The sequence below is a fragment of the Myotis yumanensis genome, unplaced genomic scaffold (genome assembly GCF_028538775.1).
Source record: "Myotis yumanensis isolate MYYU_CA2020_CCGP unplaced genomic scaffold, mMyoYum1.0.hap1 SCAF_7, whole genome shotgun sequence".
NCBI classification, from domain to species: domain Eukaryota; kingdom Metazoa; phylum Chordata; class Mammalia; order Chiroptera; family Vespertilionidae; genus Myotis; species Myotis yumanensis.
Window position 1 is genome coordinate 63,974,825 of NW_027223758.1, and position 18,780 is coordinate 63,993,604.

The window sequence follows — 18,780 nt, forward strand, 5'->3', positions numbered from 1 at the left end:
CTCTCTGTAAAAAATCAATAAAATATATATTTTTTAAAAGTTTTTAAAAAATGTTTTGTTCTGAGCTCATAAATTCTGTGTATTTGATTATTTTAACAATATTTCATGTAAGTTACATATATGTTTATATATAGGTACCATATATATGATTCCACAACAGTTCTCAATGAAAGAACCTGACCAAACTTGCCAGCAATTGCCCAGCCAGCATGGCTCAATGGTTGAGCGTTGACCTATGAATCAGGAGGTCACAGTTTGATTCCCGATCAGGGCACATGCCTGAGTTGCAGGCTCCATCCCCAGTGAGGAGTGTGCAGGAGGCAGCCAATCAATGATTCTCTCTCATCATTGATGTTTCTATCTCTCTCTCCCTCTCCTTTCCTCTCTCTGAAACAAATAAAAATATACATATTTTTAAAACTTGCCAGCAATATTCAGCCTGTTTTTCTGATGTGGTGGTGGCTTTGTTACACTGTGCTGAATGACCAGTGTTTGCAACTGAATCCAACGTGCTGAGTGTCCATTCTTGACTGACATTTTATTTAGGGGAAAGATAATTAGTGGTTCCTGAACAGAAGCCAACACTGTGTGGCCTTTCCCAGCTCCTACTTATTCTCACCCCCAGTATGGTTTCCCACTTCCCTTTCAATGTAAAATGATTCCTCCCAATACTGTTGTGAACAGCATTTTCCCAACCAAATCATTCTTTTCTCTGTCAGGGCCTTTAAAAAAAAAATCAGGCAGATGAATTTCAACAGAGAAAAATTCAGTTGCTTTTAAATATCTCACTTTTAAGAATTTGACATTTTAAACATTTGGTCTTGAGACAAATTTGAAAATGGTAATTATTCAATAAATATTTATTGAGCACCTACTATGTGCCAGGCACTGTTCTAGCACTGCAGACCTTGACCCTCTTGGGGAGCTAACATTCTAGCAAGCAATAAACAAGCAGTATAGCCCCAGCGGGTTTGGCTCAGTGGATAGAGTGCCTGTGGACTGAAGGGTCCTGGGCTTGATTCCGGTCAAGGTCGGTAGGGGATGAGCAGGAGACAGCTGATCAATGATTCTCTCTCATCATTGATGTTTCTATCTCTCTCTCTCTCCCTTTCCCTTCCTATCTGAAATCAATAAAAATATATTAAAAACAAACAAAAAAACCCAAGAAGTATAATAAAAGTATACTCTGCATAACATGTTGAAAGGTAACAAGCACTATAGAAAATGTAGACCAGGGGTCCTCAAACTACGGCCCGCGGGCCACATGCAAATACAAATATTGTATTTGTTCCCGTTTTGTTTTTTTACTTCAAAATAAGATATGTGCAGTGTGCATAGGAATTTGTTCATAGTTTTTTTTTTTAACTATAGTCCGGCCCTCCAACGGTCTGAGGGACAGTGAACTGGCCCCCTGTTTAAAAAGTTTGAGGACCCCTAAAGTAGATTAATCTGGGACATAGTCACCATTGCCAGATTGTTCTTTTATGTTACTATCTTGCTCAAAAATATCTAATGCTTTCCTAAGTGTGTCACTCAAGCGTTTCTCTCTGCTCCTGGCCTATTCTCCCACCTGTTACTGGGCCATCTCCATAAACTCTGGCCTGGATCCTAGCCTCCTTCCCATGCTCAAACCATTGCTCATGCTGTTTTTTGACTCTTAAAATGTGCTCCACCTTGGGCATATGGCCTATAAGAAATGTTTCTCCTTTCCCCCCAAGTACTTTGGGGCCTCTGCAGACCTCATCAATCTTCAAGTTCCCTGGTGTTTGTCATCTGCACCCACCCATCCCCCACATTCAGCTTCATCATATTTATTCCTCCTTGAATTTTTACTTAATGATTTCTGAAACATGGTTATAGATTATATACCTGTGCAAATAAATCAACTTCTGGAAGGCAGACATCAACCTCAATGTGTAACTCAACTGCTTGCTACAGGTCCTCAGAAAATTTCCTGTTGTTGAACATGAAGGATAAACCAATAAGTAGAGACACTTGTATACAGTTTCTAAATTGATATACTAAACCTCTTTCCCCAATTCTTAGAGGGGGAAACACGTAAGCATGAGAAGATGCGTGCTGATTCTGTCATTCTACCTGCCAAACACCAGTTTTTAATCTTTGAACACTTGTTTGTAAAGCTGATTTGACACAAGGCATGGTATTTTCAAACCACTTTTCTATTATTTCTCTCTGGAAGCATTCTGTAAACAATATTTTGTTGCTTGCTTCTAAAATTCTAAATATTAGCCTGCTTTGTTGTTAAGTGCAGGTCATTAAAATCTCATTCAATCAAACCTCTATCACGGCTGTCAAATAAGTCTAGCTCAATTCTGTTTACTGTGCACCAGCCACACCAAGGCTGTAATAAGAAATGCCAACCATGGTCACGACAATTCAGAACCTGAGCTCTTTTTAAAAAGGCAGCAACATCAACAGACATATCTGAAAGCATTTCTTCCAGGAACTACTTTTCAGTGACTGTGCACATGAAGGACGGAGACAGAGATGAGAAAACAGCAGGTGTCTTGGCAGAATCAGCAGCCTGCTCTGGGGAGCCTAGGGGTTTGCACAAGGAAAACCCAGCCACAGCCGTAAGGCTTTGTTGACAGCACCTGCATGAAACTCTCTGAACTTGAACACACAAGCCAAATATAATTAAAGCACCAAGTTTTGCTAAAGGTTCAAACATGAGCATTTGGAAACCTTAAAGCCAAGTGGACAACGAGTAGTGTCAAATGCCAAGGTCTACACAGAAGTGCCCCCATCAGCCCAGGATCAGAGCATTGCTAGGATGCATGAAATCCTTGAGACTATATGAGGTACCAACAGGCCATGTCCAGCAAAACCATAAAGAGACAATGCAGTACTTGATGGCTTGTTTCCACGTCTGATCTGTCATTTTTTTCTGGAGCCTCGTATTTGCAACTTCTCTCAGGAAAATATAGAATATTAACCATAGTTTTACAGAGTTGCTTATCCAGGAGAATTTGGAGATGGGACTTGAACTTGGGAGTTCAGGGAAAGGCCTCATCCAAATGGTCTCACACTTCACACTGGCTGAGTGTGTGCTACCTCTGTGCACTTCCACGGGTGCTGGCAATGGGTGCTTTTCTCAACCTGGCTTTGGGCCTGTCTTCCTGTTCCTCCAGCAAGCACTGGATTTGGGCCTTGGCCACAGGACGATGCTTTTCACCACCTGACCTCTTCCAGATGCTCACTCCCACAGCACAGTGGGGTCTGAGAGAAGAGAAGAATGAGAGCCATCATCATGTATCTGAGCTTGGGAGAACAAGAAAGCCTAATGAAATTGTTCAGCATTGCCAATTAAGACAAATAATTGAAGATGGTTACTCAACAATTGAAAACTCACTTAAAAAAAAGTGAAGCCTGCCCAGTGTGGCTTGGTGGTTGAGCATCATCCTTATGAACCAGGAAGTCACGGGTTCGATTCCCAGTCAGGGCACATACCTAGGTTGCATATGGGAGGCAACTAATCTATGTTTCTCTCTCATATCATTAGTTTTCATTTAGAATGAATGTGTTTGTTACCACAGCCGATATCTTGCATAAAGCATTTTCTCTGAAACAATAGTTTTCGGTATTGTTCTCCTTTCATTACCTTAAAGCAGTGGTTCTCAACCTTGGCTGCACATTAGAATCACCTGGGAATCTTTTTTAAACCCTGATTTCTGGGCCTCATCCTCCAGAAATTCTGTTTCTTTGTTATGGGGTGGGGCCACAACATTAGTAACCAAGAAACAGAATTTCTGGAGGATGAGGCCCAGAAATCAGGATTTTAAAGATTCCCAGGTGATTCTAATGTGCAGCCAAAGTTGAGAACCACTGCCTCAAAGCCTAGCCAAGTCTCAATAAATACTCTGCTTTAACACTTCCACATGTCCTTGGGTGAGGACTAAATAAATAAAATAAATTGTGCAGGAGGTAGCTGATAGATGTTGCTCACAGTGATGTTTCTCTCTCCCTCTCGCCAAAAAAATCAATAAAAAAAATATATTTTTTAAAAGTCGTAATTCCTGGAATCCAGAAATGGAATGGTAGTGGTCAGGGACTGGCAGGGGGATGGAGGTGGAGAATAGAAGTTACTTACTAATCAATAGGCATAAAATTTCAGTTAAACCAGATGAAAAAATAATATAGACCTGTATAACATAACTATAGACAACAATAACGTAGTGTATACTTAACATTGTTTTTAAAAATACATATTTTGTTGATTTTTTTAGAGAGAGGAAGGGAGAGGAATAGAGAGTTAGAAACATCCATCAGCTGCCTCCTGCACACCTCCTACTGGGGATGTGCCCGCAACCAAAGTACATGCCCTTGACCGGACTCGAACCTGGGAACCTTCAGTCTGCAGGCCGACGCTCTATCCACTGAGCCAAACCGGTTAGGGCTTAACTTTTTGTTGAGGATAGATCTCATATTAAGTGTGTGTGTGGGGGGGGGGGGGGGGGGGGGGAGGCGAGTAGGAGAAAGGCAAGGGACTGAGACAGACAACCCAGAGAGGTCTGAGTCTTAATAAGAAAGCTTCAAAAGACTTAATATCATAATCAAGTCATATAAGGTAGAAATGAGGAGTGTTGACTGTATCTGGCTATAGTATGAGTTAAGATGATCTTAGTAGGTCATTTCTGGAGTGATATGAGAAAGTCGGGTACAGTGGGGCCTTGACTTACGAGTGTCCCGACAAACGAGTTTTTTGAGATACCAGCTGTCTCTCGGCCGATTTTTTGCATTGAGTTGATAGAGTAATTTGAGTTAACAAGCTCCTTAACGAGCCCCCTACTGGCTGTGTCCATGGGTTATGCTTAGTATATGCACGCATACAAGACTTGATCTCTCACCGTCATTCCCCCCGCCCCACTGCATCTCCCCTGTGGTTGGGTGGTCTACTCGATGATTCTATGTCTCTGGATCTATTTTTAGCTCATCAGTTTGTTCATTATATTCCACATGAGATCATGTGATATTTATCTTTCTCCGACTGGCTTATTTGTCTGATAACTCCTTTAAGCTTTGTTGAAACAATGGATTATCTTTGCTGTACTACTTTGTGGTATAATAAACTTTTCATGCATTCTTTAGGAAATATTTAGCAAGGATTAATAATTTGCTTACTCCTAAAAATAGACCTAAAAATCCCTGGAAAACAGTTGAAAATAACATAAGGTTACCTAAAATTTTTAAAGATAGAAAATAAATAAAGAAAAAAGAAAAAAAGATAAAATAGATTTATTCAATGAACAGTATTATAAAACTTTCACAGTTGGCAAAACAAAATAAATTGAGTTATTATACTGTTAAGGTGATGCTTATGTGATGCAGAGGCTTGAGTCTTTGGACAAGAAAATCACCCATAACTTGACAACTGACTGGATACATAAACCAAACCCATCACTTAGTTGGGAATTTAAATGATAAAGGAGTCAAAAGCCTCACTCAGGAAAGAATTGCTGGTGTCTTTATAACAGGAAATGTTTGGGGAAAACAACATCTAACATAATACTGTGTTAGATAAATAACACTGTGATTTTTAAAAACTGCACTGAGTTGCTACACTTATTTGGAATTAATACCATTATCCATATTACTATTTTTCCAAGCAGTAAAAGAATATTACTTTCCTTTTACTGTTTTTACCTAATCTATATGGATAGACTACTGAGGGGTAACTAAAAAAAAAAAAATCTCAAGAAGCAAGTGCCAGTGTTACATGTCAACTGTTTAGTTATAAAAAATTTGAGAGTAAATCCTTAAGAAAACATTATTTGAAGTAGAGCTGTGCTAAGATAATGCACACAAACCAACATGGTCTATTTAATAAAAATATTTAATGCTGCCAAAAAGTATAAAAATACAGTAGAAGTGGCAGTACAATACAAAGTAGTCTCTCCTAATTTATTTCTTTTACATCTTTCGACATTTCATACATTAGATTAAAAAACTTAACAAATCATCAAATTAGAGAGTTCTGCAAAGTCTTCTGCTGGTGGTGCTCTTCTTTCCCTGGATGTAAAGTTTACTTTGTAAACAGACAAATGTGAGGCAATCTATGGGTTTATCAAGCCTCACATTAGTTTCCGGAGTGGGCTTCAGGTCTTGCTTTGCACATCAATGGTTCAAAATTTATAGCTGCAGAATATTCTCAAGTCATGAATATTTAGGTGTCTGTCAATCTTGGCCTAAAACATAAAATAAGAAGTCATCTATTCAATTCATATTTACCAAACACACAGATGTACATAGATACACACAAACATAAAAGGACTAACAATGAACTAAAAAGGCAACAAGAAACATTCCAACATATCACATTCAACCACACTTAAGTGCTTCACTGTATGTTGGTAAAATTGCTTAAGTGCTAGGTTTTCAAACAGAATTGGTGGTGTGAGGTAGGCTCATGTTAAAGCACCATAACTCATATTGTTTTTCCAGGAATTACTATGAATTTTGTTGGTCATATTATATTACTCAAGAAATAACCTCCATGTGAGATACTGACAGACAGGTTTTAAAAAAATAGATCCACAACAGTTTAGCAAGACTATATGTATGTGCTAGACTTACCAATACTTTTCCATTCAATTCAAAAGTCTAATCCAATTTGGACCTCCACTGTATCATACTGCTAAAAATATTATGAATGTAATGTTTGAATATTAAAATCACGGACTATTAGCAGCATGCTTTTTGTCCTGAAGATAATACTAATGAATATAGCAATACAGAACTGGTGACACAATTTAGTTACTATCAATGTAAAAGAAAACACAGACATAAAGTAATTGATTTATTGTATTTTAATGCCAAAAAGATAAATGAGAGTTTAAACAAACAATAGACAGATGAAATAGCTATTTTTAGAGCAGTTGAGTTTTTTATGTTATTTCACAATGTTTGCAAATAGCCAAACTTTTTAGATAAATGGTATTTTCATTCTTCCCCCAACTTCCCTCACTAGAACAAAAAAATAACCCAAATCTAAGTACTTGTCATTATTGTATCCCCACATATATAAACAGGATATATAAACCACACCCACATATATTTTTCCAAAACATTTAGTCAAAAACCCCAAAATACCACGAGTGGAGTTTCTCCTGACTACTGGCTCCTTCTGCCGAAGGAAAGAATAATAGTACCAATTACTCTGGTGTTCTCAATACCTGTTTTCTCAGATTTTCTAGCACCGACAGAGAAATGTCATCAAGAAAACAGTCTCCTTAGACACCTGTGGGTCACAACTACTACTGTGGCTGCTTAATGTGCTGCTACAAAACAGATCTTTATTCCTCAGCATTCACAAAATTGTTCAGTGAAACAAAGGAACTTAACCCAACCACAGTGCATGAAATAATGGTTTAAACTGAACATTTTGATGTTACAGTATTTCTCTGGTCTATTGGTAGTTTAAACTGTTTCATAAATTTTTGTTTCACTTAAGAAATAGAGGGTTACTTTAAATTTTAACAAGTAAAAGTAGTTGCCTAATGTTTTTCAATCTAAATATCTGGTTTAAATATTGCATAAAAACAGAGTCAGTGTGACATAATGGAAAAAGTATGAGATCTATAGTTAATGGAATTCTAAAGAGTAGAGTTTGAATCCCAGCTTTGGTATGTACTAGCTGAGCAATCTTGAACAAGGTACTTATCTTTCGACTCAGTTTTATTACCTCAAAATAGGGGTAATGTGATGTATCTAGAAGAGGTACTATGGGGGTTAAATTTAGGTTATATATTTAAACTGACACAATTACCAAAGAAAATTACCATTTACAACAACTAAAAGAAACAGACAGTGTTTTTAAAAATTCACTTTTTTTTTCTTTTTAAGTATTATTATGGGGGACAAGAAAATAAGATGAAATCATTGGGAATGTTAACTATTTTAAAAGACTATTTATTTGCAAGACTGAAAAGACTAATGGGCTTCATTTTAGGGTGGGAAAAATTCACCTGAATCATTTTGCTGTTTTATTTAACAAGATAAAAGTGAAATCGGTTCAAATAAATCAAGTGGAATTAGTCCTGCTTGGTGCTTCCTTTGGAGCAGTAGCCCTCAGATACTGATCCCCGTGCTGAAGCTGGAATGGAATGAGGGCTGGTCTCACACACAGAGCAAAGGGTTCCCAAGCTGGTTCCACACCTGAAGTAATAGAAAATCAAAACTGCACCCAAAATAGGTTTTGCCACTGGAATATTAAAAAAAACTCCTCTAAGATAAGCAAAGCATTGCCTTAAAAATAAAATGAACTTATCCAGTTTCCCTCTCTTGAATTCCCAAACTCAAAACAACTTTTTTATAGCAGACATTTGAAATATCAACACCATTACATGTCTAAAACATCTCTGCCAAATTAGAGCACCAAATGGTCTCTTTAAAGAAAAAAATTCCTAAGCAATTCTCCTTATAGCTCCCCGAACATACTAAGCAATGGAAAACCAGACAATATTAAAATCGACTCTGTAATATCCTCACTAAATCCCATAATTCTCATATTCCACTCAAAATTATAAAACCAAAATAGAGTTCAAAAGATTAAACTTTTCTCTCTCCTAGTGGATTGCAGAGGTGTCAGAGCACTTTAACATGTTTTCATTGTCAGCTGTTCAGACTGCTACTGATCAGGACAAAGCCTCCCAAACCAAGCAGTGGCTTCTTGTCTGAACCGCCACTTACACTTGGCCTCGCGCTGTGATGGAGTGAATGCATATGACTTGAGAAAAGGATCAGCTCTGACTGTGAGGAAAAATTCTCCCCAAAGTTTCTAGAATCCAGTGGCCAAATGAGGTAAACCTTTCTCTGAAGAGCATCGAGAGAAAACACTTGTGCAGAATTGCTCAGTGCTTAGAGCAATCTGAATGTGATGAATGTCCCTACTGTTGAGGGAAAAATCAGACAGCAAACCCATACCATTTCCCTAGAAGTTTTTTCTTTAGCACACTACCTAACAAAGTGGGTAGCATAAAATTTCCAAATCTTAAAAGCTTAAATTCCCGCCGAACCGGTTTGGCTCAGTGGATAGAGCGCCGGCCTGCGGACTGAAGGGTCCCAGGTTCGATTCCGGTCAAGGGCATGTACCTGGGTTGCAGGCACATCCCTACTGGGGGGCTGTGCAGGAGGCAGCTGATCGATCACTCTCATCGATGTTTCTAACTCTCTATCCCTCTCTCTTCTTCTCTGTAAAAATTCAATGAAATATATTTAAAAAAATAAAAATAAAAAAGCTTAAATTCCCAAATCTGGATGAACAATGAAATGGCTCCATTATGGCCAGGTACACGGATATAGCCAATAAGTACATAATTTCTCGAGTGAGGATTCTTGAGTAGAACAGGCATTGTGGAGCTTCCACAGACTGAGTTTCTTCCCACCAAGGCATGTTATCACTCATATCAGTGGAACAATAGATGGCTAGAATTTCTAACACATCCATTGCTGTAAGGGCTGCTGGTATTGCTGTCCCATAAACAGTGTTTTGAAGGCAGGTATAAGGAAAAATGGAATCAGATTCAAACCAATTAACTAAGGGAAAAGATTAAAAAAAAAAAAAAGGTCATTTCCAGAATAAATTATTCAAAGAATGACCAAGACCTGTGGGGAGAACTTCATTTTATTATGTGGGAAAAATAATATGTCTCTATTTTTCAAAATTTCATTTCATAAGGTTTTGTGCTCCTATTATCTAAGTAAGTCAAAGCCAAAAAAGGGTTTCTTAAAATAAGAGACATAATTAACTGCTAATGTAGAAATGAGAACACAGGAGCACAGTGCAGACATTTCTGCTATGCACTTAGTTCCAGACTAGGATCAATGCACCAAGTTCCAACGTCGGCCACCCTCCGCTAGTGTGCAGCAGACTAAGAGATCCACACTCTCTACCCCCTGACAAACCCATGTGGACCCATTGGGAGAAAAATAAGTTAATGTTGGAAGGCATAACTCCTAGACTCTTGCCTGAACACAGATATACATAATAAGCATTAGGCTTATAATAGACTACATGAAAATATCTCTATAAGATTTATATCTGAAGGTAAAAATCTAGGACAACTAGATTTAAAATATAATATAATAGCCAGGCAGGCATTTTGGAAATGTAGGTACTCATTAAAATAAGAGTATATAATGGTCAATATAAATATTTCTAATGTAATCAGGTTCTGGCCTGCATTTCTATAGAATCTAGTTAGAGGTATTTTTCAAAGAGGGAAATATGACTTGTACAAGGTTATGTCTTTCTTGGAGAGAAATCTAATTCTAAAAATTAACTATACACATGAGACTTTTCAAAATAGTGTAAAAGAATGTAGAAATGTCAAGTCTCAGGTTGATTATGACTTAATAATAACACCACCTACCTCAAAAGCTTGTTGTGAGGATTAAATAGGATAATATAACATATGAAAAGTGCTTAGCACAGTGCTTGGCACACAGTAAACGATCAATAAATGGTAGCAACCATCACTTTGAATTGATGCTGAAAACAAAGAAGGAATTGATATTAAAACTGAAGGACTGCTCGATGTCATAAACTACTTTATAAGCCAGTATGTATCTTTTGATTCACACCAATTCTAATTTATATAAAACAAATATTTATAAAATTAATTTAAGCATTACAACTCCTTCCTCTGACATATCTGTTAAGCAGAGCTACTGTGTTTTTTTTTAATCAACAAGATTTTCACTTCCTTTCTCTTTTTATGTTCAGTCCTTGATAGAAATATTAACTCATAGTGAAATGAACCAAAAAGATAGAAAATCACAGAGAAAATATAGAAAATATTCTTTAAACATGAGAAATGGTCTTCATATTGTTCTAAAGTTCTCTATTACATTTTTAAGCTTAAGAATTCAGGAAAAGGGTATTATTTTAATTTTAAATATGATTAAATTATATATGGAGAATTATATTTTTACATATATGTGCAAGCATAGATAAAAATCAATATAAGATAGCATAAAATACTTGGTGAAACCTGGATCTACACAGTTGGTGTAGCCAGAGAAGATGGCATTAAATCAAAGGCTACTGTCAGTTTATTAGCAGGAGTAAATATAAACAAAAATGAACTGGATGTTATTGTAAATGTTCTTTACTTAATGTAAATAATAAAGCCTCTGACTTTAAAAATATCCTTTTTTCTTCCTTAACCTATTAAAAATATTACTACTTCACTAAAATCAAACTATACAACTGACTTTGAAAATCTGTTATAATTATGAAAATATTATGAAGACCTAAGCATACACAAATTGTGTAAGTATGCAGAACCCGTCATGGGTTAGTAACTTTTTCCTCTGGCTGTTACCTGAGAAGACAGGAGCCATGTTTGTGTCCTTCTCTCTGATTAGCACCCCTCATTTAATAAAGGGTCAGGCCCTAACCGGTTAGGCTCAGTGGATAGAGCATTGGCCTGCAGACTGAAAGGTCCCAGGTTCGATTCCGGTCAAGGGCATGTACCTTGGTTGCGGGCATATGCCCAGTAGGGGGTGTGCAGGAGGCAGCTAGTCAATGTTTCTCTCTCATCAATGTTTCTAACTCTCTATCTCTTTCCCTTCCTCTCTGTAAAAAAATCAATAAAATATATTTAAAAGAATAAAAATAAAAATAAAGGGTCAGGATGATGACTATAGGCACCACAGCATGTTGCCATATATTATCAATTAGTACATGGCACCTATTATTATTGTTGGTAAAAACTTAACACACTATCCTCAAGGACCTGCTTGGAGGAGGTAAGATAACTAACATTGCAGAAGTTCATCAACAAATGTTTACTACACTGACTATAATTTTAAAAATGTTACAACAAACACCACCCAGAAGGACAGAAAGCAGACAAAAAGCAAAGCTGCGATACTGAATCCAATGAAGCTCATTCTCCTGCAGTGGGGCAGTGTGCATTATGATCAGCATTTGCTTTCCATAATAAGTCTTTACCGTTTTGTTTAAAGCAAGGCTATCTTCAACTGGAAATTTAATATGGTCTAGCCATATGTGAGTTGCAGAATAATATATTGTATTTTAACAAAGCAAGACAAGTTGGAAAGATTTTAAACAATAATGAACTAAAACATAAAGGTCTTGGTGCTTGAACACAGATTTAATGCAGACAGACATAAGAAAATGTCCCTCTTACCTCCTTTCCATTTAAAGGTTACAGGACACAGTAATACTGAATTAGGACACAGGCAGAAGTTTATTTAATATGTAGTACCACCTACATCCTCTTTCATACTTGCAGCACAATTAACATATTCAAGAAGGCTACCAAATCAACTCAAAACATCTGTCTAAACCAATGGTTTTCAAACTGTTTTTTAAAATTATAACTAATCCCTTAAAATAATTAAACTTCATGCAAAAATCTTACGTAGTATATAGAAGAGATAAAGGAGAGAGATGGTCCGGTTGAAAGTAAAGGTTGATACCTTGGAGTCTTTCCTACCACTTCTTGTTGACCCCTTAGAAATCTAATGAGCACAGTTTGAAAACCAGTAAAATAATGGTACTTCATTATTTCAGCAATTAAATGTATAACAACTATTTAAAGTTTAAATTAAATAAGTTGAACACTTAATGGAATGTAGGGTCTGAAGAAAACTGCCATTCCAGCAGCAGTTAAATTCATTAAACAATATACTTAAAAAATACCCATTAAGAAGTTAAAGGGACAATGTAAAGTTTGTAAATCATCATACTATTTATTTAAGTAGAAAGAACTTAAAAATATTTATTTCAAAATTCAGTCTAGTATACTGAAATCATGGCAGTAAAATGCTGCTCCTTATTTTTATTTTCTAAATCATGATTTACCCCAATTATAAATTAGGGTAGTTACATTGAAATCTTCATAAAAAATAAAAAGTATAAGTAATGGGCTTTACAGAAACCAATTTCTTTACAAAGTCTTGATCAACTGTATTACCTGACTATTCAGTAAGGAGAATTTCCTTTCAAAGATATTTTTAGGGAAAAATTTTGTTTCTTTGATTTTCTTTTTAAAATTGGAAAAACCATAAAACATAAAAGAAATGCATAGATATGGTAAAAAAAAAATGCTTACTAAGAGTTCTAACTGTTCAAATTTCTCCTTATGAAAATATCCAGTACAACTGAACCAACATACAATTTTTTATTATAACAAATTTTTCAAATTTAGCTTTCTAAAAAAGTACATTTAACTACAAAAGTAAGATTAAATACTTATAAAATATATTTACCTTGAAATGGTTAAGAATATAAATTATTGATGCTCATGTCACTAGTACATTATACATTACACACATTATTTAAAGGTAATTTTCTTTTCAGTAATATAATGTAGATAAAACCACGATATTTATTGCTTGTATCAAGTGCAGGTTAAAATCCAGGTAGCATCAAAAACAAATCCTTGTGGTAAAGGATATTCCTCAATTTGGTCAGGTGAAATATTACGTTTAACATGTATGAATACAGTTGCAAAATGTACCAGTTTTTAACAGGCATTAGAGTCTTTATTTTAGATCACCGTTTACAATTTGGGGATAGTGCCCTGAGATGTTGGGCTGAGGACTGAATATATTATTTATCTGGTTGGTGTCTATTCTACTGCTCCATTTTTGGGGATATGAGAAGTTTGCTAACAGAAAAATCCTGTGATTAATGCAACACTGTCAGCTATTAGTGCAGAAGCTTGCTGGGCACAACTGTATTATTTATAGGACACTCTGCTGAAAAAACAGTGTCCAGCCAACAAAAGCGCCAACCAAAATGACTGACACAAACCCCATCTTAGTGAAAATAGGTTGCCAATATAACCACCTTTTTCTTTTTCGTTCAGTCTCATTTAGCCTCTGTTTCATCTGCTGCACCTTCTGAGCTGTGTTAGCTTTTCTGTCTTCTCGAATTCGTTTCCGTAGAACACTATGAATAAATATGAACAAATTATAAGAAGTGCTGGGCAGGACTTAATTACTCTCATACAGAGGACCTAAACTCAAATATCCACACCTCCCCCACACACACATTTTTCAACTCAAAAATTGTAATTTTTTTTAAAAAGGAAAAGATTTGGCTCAAATAAACTCTTATGAAAATTCTCAAAAACATAAACAACTAAAAGGGATAAAAAGCCTCAGTACTCTAGACGGTCCAAAGATGTGTTCTGATAATATATAAAATATTAACAAATACTTTTAGTAGGACCTGATAATAAGCATTGAGCTTTCTTTCTTGAACTGGTGACTGTCAGTTTTCTTTCTTTCTTATTTTTTTTCTTTATTGATTAAAGTATTACATATGTGTCCTTATCCCTCCCTTACCCCTTACCCCCCACTCATGCCCCGCCCCCCCCCCCGTGTCTATGTCCATTGGTTAGGCTTATATGCATGTATACAAGTCCTTTGATCTCTTTTTTCTTTCTTTGCTAACCAGCCAGAAGTGGAAAGATAAGCGGGTCCCCTATCATCTGATCCCCTTTTGTGTTTATACTTGATTTCTGACAAAGCCCTTGATAAAAGCCATCAACTTAATATGTCCAAGAATAGTCTGTCGTGGGAGTGCCTATTACTCTGTCCATACAGATCTCTAGCTTTCATTTGCTTAATACAGAGTTTATGTTCCAACGGAAGCTCTTTGATTTCCAAGATAATGACCCTAGGACTACATAAAGAACAGCAAAAGGTAACATGTAAGTTACAATTGCCTATATTACTGCAAAAAACTAACCAGTCTTCCTGCCTCCAAATTAAACATCGCCACAGTAATTTTCCTAAAGCATGGCTTTGATCATGTAGCTTGATGAAAAATCTTGAATGCCTTTTCAGTGTCTACTATGACATTAAGAGCCAACCTTTTCCTAACCAAAATGTCTAACCTGAATCTAATAATGAAAAACAATCAGAAGAATCCAGATTGAGGAGCATTCTTTTTTTTTCCCCCCTTTTTAAAAAATATATTTTATTGACTTCCCACAGAGAGGAAGGGAGAGAGACAGAGAGCCAGAAACATCGATGAGAGAGAAACATCGATCAGCTGCCTCCCGCACATCCCCCACTGTGGATGTGCCCGCAACCCAGGTACATGCCCCTGACCGGAATCGAACCCGGGACCCCTCAGTCCGCAGACCGACGCTCCATCCACTGAGCCAAACCGGCCCTGGCATTGAGGAGCATTCTAAAAGGAACTGGTCTCGCCCTAGCTGGTTTGGCTCAGTGGATAGAGTGACGGCCTGTGGACTGAGGGGTCTCGGGTTCGATTCTGGTCAAGGGCACATGCCCGGGTTGTGGGCTTGTTTCCCCATCGGGGGCGTGCAGGAGGCAGCCAATCGGTGGTTCTCTCTGATCATTGATGTTTCTATCTCTCTCTCCCTATCTGAAATCAATAAAAATATATTTTAAAAAAGGAACTGGTCTAGAAGCTGCAAAAATGCCAAAGTCAAGCAAGAAAAAAAAAAAAAGTGGCGAACAGATAAAGGAGACTGAAGAATCACATTAACTGGCTAGGCCAGTGTGGCTCAGTGGATGAAAATCCACTGAGAGGTCACCATTCCATTCCCTGTCAGGACACATGCCAGTTTGCAGTCTTGATCTCCAGTAGGGGGTGTGCAGGAGGCAGCCAATCAATGATTCTCTCTCATCATTGATGTTTCTATCTTTCTCCCTCTCCCTTCCTCTCTCTGAAATCAATAAAAAGATATTTTAAAAAAAAGAATCATGTTAACCAAATACAATGCATGATCCTCAATTAGATCTTGAATTAAAAAAAAAATAGCTATAGAGATTGGGGCCATGAAAATGTTCCAAAATTTAGATTATGGTGATGACTATACAACTATAAATATACTAAATCTATAGAAATGTACACTTTAAATGAATAAACCTAATGGTATGTAGATTATATCTAAAAGTTATGATGTGGATTAAAAAAAGTAATTTATTACAATATTAAATTTTTTAAAAACTTTATTCTTTTTCCAATAATAGAATTAAGCTTTAACATTCAATGAAATATTTTATAATTTTATAAAAGCCAGATTACCAATTACACTATAACTATAGTACAAACACTACATAATTGTACAAATGGCAGGTATTCATACCATTTATTTTCTCTACCATGCTATATATTTTAGCATCCAATTATATATATTAACTTTTATGCTCAATTAGTATTTTGTTCAACATTTCCAACAGGTGTCTGTCTATAAGTATTGGCTTCTTATTAGAATGGAAAGTTCCTTGAGATCAGTGATGTAATCATATACTATTTAAATACCCTCAGGTAATAAATAAGTGGTTATATTAGTTCAATAAACAAAGGGCCTACATTAGTTCACATCTACTGACCTTTCTAAAAAATAGTCTCATCTTTTTATTCTTACCTCTCACTGTTCTCCTCCACAGTATCTTGCATTTTAGAGGACAGTCCTGTATATCTGTCACCTGTCAGTTTTTCTTCTTCTAGCCCTATCCTGTTCCCATTGTATTTTTCATTCATTAGTTTGGTTGGTGAATGATCAAAAACAGGACATAAATCTTCTTTAGAAAGTTCTTTCCACCGTTTCTAGATAAGGAAGAGAAAAAAAAAACAAATGCAAACACTCAAATTTTGGCTTTTCTTAATATTAAAAGAACTTACAAATTGAAATTCTATAGTCAATTTAAGAAAACCCTATAATGCTGATAAATAGAAAAGGACCTCATTAAAATATTACTCATGGTGAGAAGATTTTAGCCAATGCCAGATTTTGTAAGACTCCTAATCCACAGATATGTAACCCTAGAAGCGGTGACCAAGATGGCACTTGAATGTGATCTAGTATCTCCTTATTCCTCGCCACTATCTAACCTAATGAAGAACCTGAGATCTCCAAGCAGGTCCCCATGATGCCAAAGAACTTTAATATGGTTGACCCTACCAGGCATTTTAGCAGCTCCAGGTAGCTAGCCCACCACCAGGTTAGGGAAAACTCCTCTAGTATGCATAAACTTCAGAGTGGGCAGGATTTAGGCCACAATGAAGAAAAATTACATTTTCATCACCTACCCACGAAGCCTGTTGTGATTAATAAGATGACAGGTGAAAGGGCCTAGCATCATATCTGTCAAGTATTAGTCTCCTTTGCCCTTACTGCCACCCTCCCTAGAGAGAGAGGACAAGGAAGAAGAGGTGCAGAGTATTTCTAGGCCTCTGGAAGATAAAGGCAGTGACAAAATACAGGCCAAAAAGGGAGAAGGTAAGTAGAACCTCAACACAGGGGATCACTGTCTCTGAAGTCTTTCAAGGGCTAATAAGACAACCATCCATCTCCTGCCAATAACCATAGTAATAGAGGAGGCAGAAGGGAGAGCAATGGCTTTGATTATTTATAACTTTTAACACTGGCACGAAATGACTTGCTGTAGACGGGGTGGCCCCATTTGAAGATCCTATCATGGAAAGATGGCGTCTCAAGTCTACTGAATAAGGAACTATATAGCTATTGTTGCAGGATTTGAATGATTTGAACAGAAATTAACAATGCAACCTATACTTTTATAGAACTTATGGAATGCGCACTCCCTGGAGTTACTTTGATACAAAACAGCATTGTTAAAAACAATCCTTGTATATTTACATTTTTTAAAATCCTGGAAAATTCATTAATACACTGATAAACGAGTTTCTAACTTGCCTCATTATCATACAACAGAGGAATTAAAAACAAAAGGGCATTTTACCACATTCCAACTTTCCCGTGTCTATTTTATTAAGCTGTATATTAATGCATCTTTTTGTTTTATAGTAGTAGGTTCACAAAAGACTTAGAGAATGTAAAATTCTATAATTTGTTATATTTGGAAGACAGTGAGTAATACAGTTTGGTACAATTTGGTGAGAAGATGAGAACACATAGAGCTGAATCCTGTGAGACGAGGCCAGAAAGAAAGCAGATCTCAAGGACAGAGGTCTCTGAAATTCATTTGAGAAACAACGGGGTGAAACTAAACTCTCCTGAGCAAGGATCTAAGAGGACTTAAACCATATCCAGACAGAATATTTTGCCAATAGTTGTGAAAACTACCATTATGAAACATAAGAGGAAGATGTTTTCTCTTTAGATGACTATATATCATTTTTCTTTCTTCCCTTATTTCAAATTTTTGTTACTAAGTCCAAATAGATTTTTTATATTGAAGAAGATGCAAGTCAGGAAACAAGATACTTACTAAGCACTTACTGTCCTAATGCTTCAAATACACTAGTTTTTAATCCTAACAGAAATCTTAGGAGGTAGGTACTACTACTGTTCTTATTATAATCTTTTTATAGATGAGATGCGTTGAGAGAGTTTAAGTAACTTGTCCAAGGCTATGCGGCTAATGAATAGTAGGGTCAGAATCTTAAGCCAGGTACTCTAGATGAACCATCATATAAACCCTCATGATTACCTGTAAAAAGCACAGCAACTTCAAACACCAGATAGTTTAAGAAAGTACCCAATAAAAAATATTAAATTGTCTCCAGAATTTATGTTGGTCAATAGTTGAAGTTTCTGTCCTCTACTAAGACCTAGTTATAGCAACTTGGCCTTATTCTAGACAAAACTCAACAATGTCAAAAAATGAGATAATGCCAAAAATCAAGTCTTATTGGGCCACATCCCAGAATATGCAACAAATTGAGAATCTGTCAACAAGAAAAACCCTTATCAAAAGGTGTGTGTGTGTGTGTGTGTGTGTGTGTGTGTGTGAGAGAGAGAGAGAGAGAGAGAGAGA

The 18,780-nt window shown here is 36.4% G+C and overlaps 1 protein-coding gene across 3 annotated transcripts in view; it reads right to left on the reverse strand.

The window, feature by feature from the left end:
• Window positions 1-5,240: 5,240 nt before the first annotated feature.
• Window positions 5,241-18,780, reverse strand: part of PTPN2 (protein tyrosine phosphatase non-receptor type 2) — a 69,890-nt gene continuing 56,350 nt past the window's right edge. Inside the window, exons 8-11 of one of the 3 annotated variants that reach the window (XR_011472183.1) lie at window positions 16,404-16,585; window positions 13,844-13,945; window positions 10,392-10,510; window positions 5,241-6,206 (exon numbers count right to left, since the gene is read on the reverse strand). Coding sequence is in view for 2 of the 3 variants with exons in the window: in XM_070420708.1 (XP_070276809.1) it covers window positions 13,738-13,945; window positions 16,404-16,585 (390 nt within the window). In the remaining variant the exon portion in view is untranslated. Of the gene's footprint in view, window positions 6,207-10,391; window positions 10,511-12,121; window positions 13,946-16,403; window positions 16,586-18,780 lie in introns of those variants that run through there. The other 2 variants (XM_070420709.1, XM_070420708.1) reach the window with 2 other exon arrangements.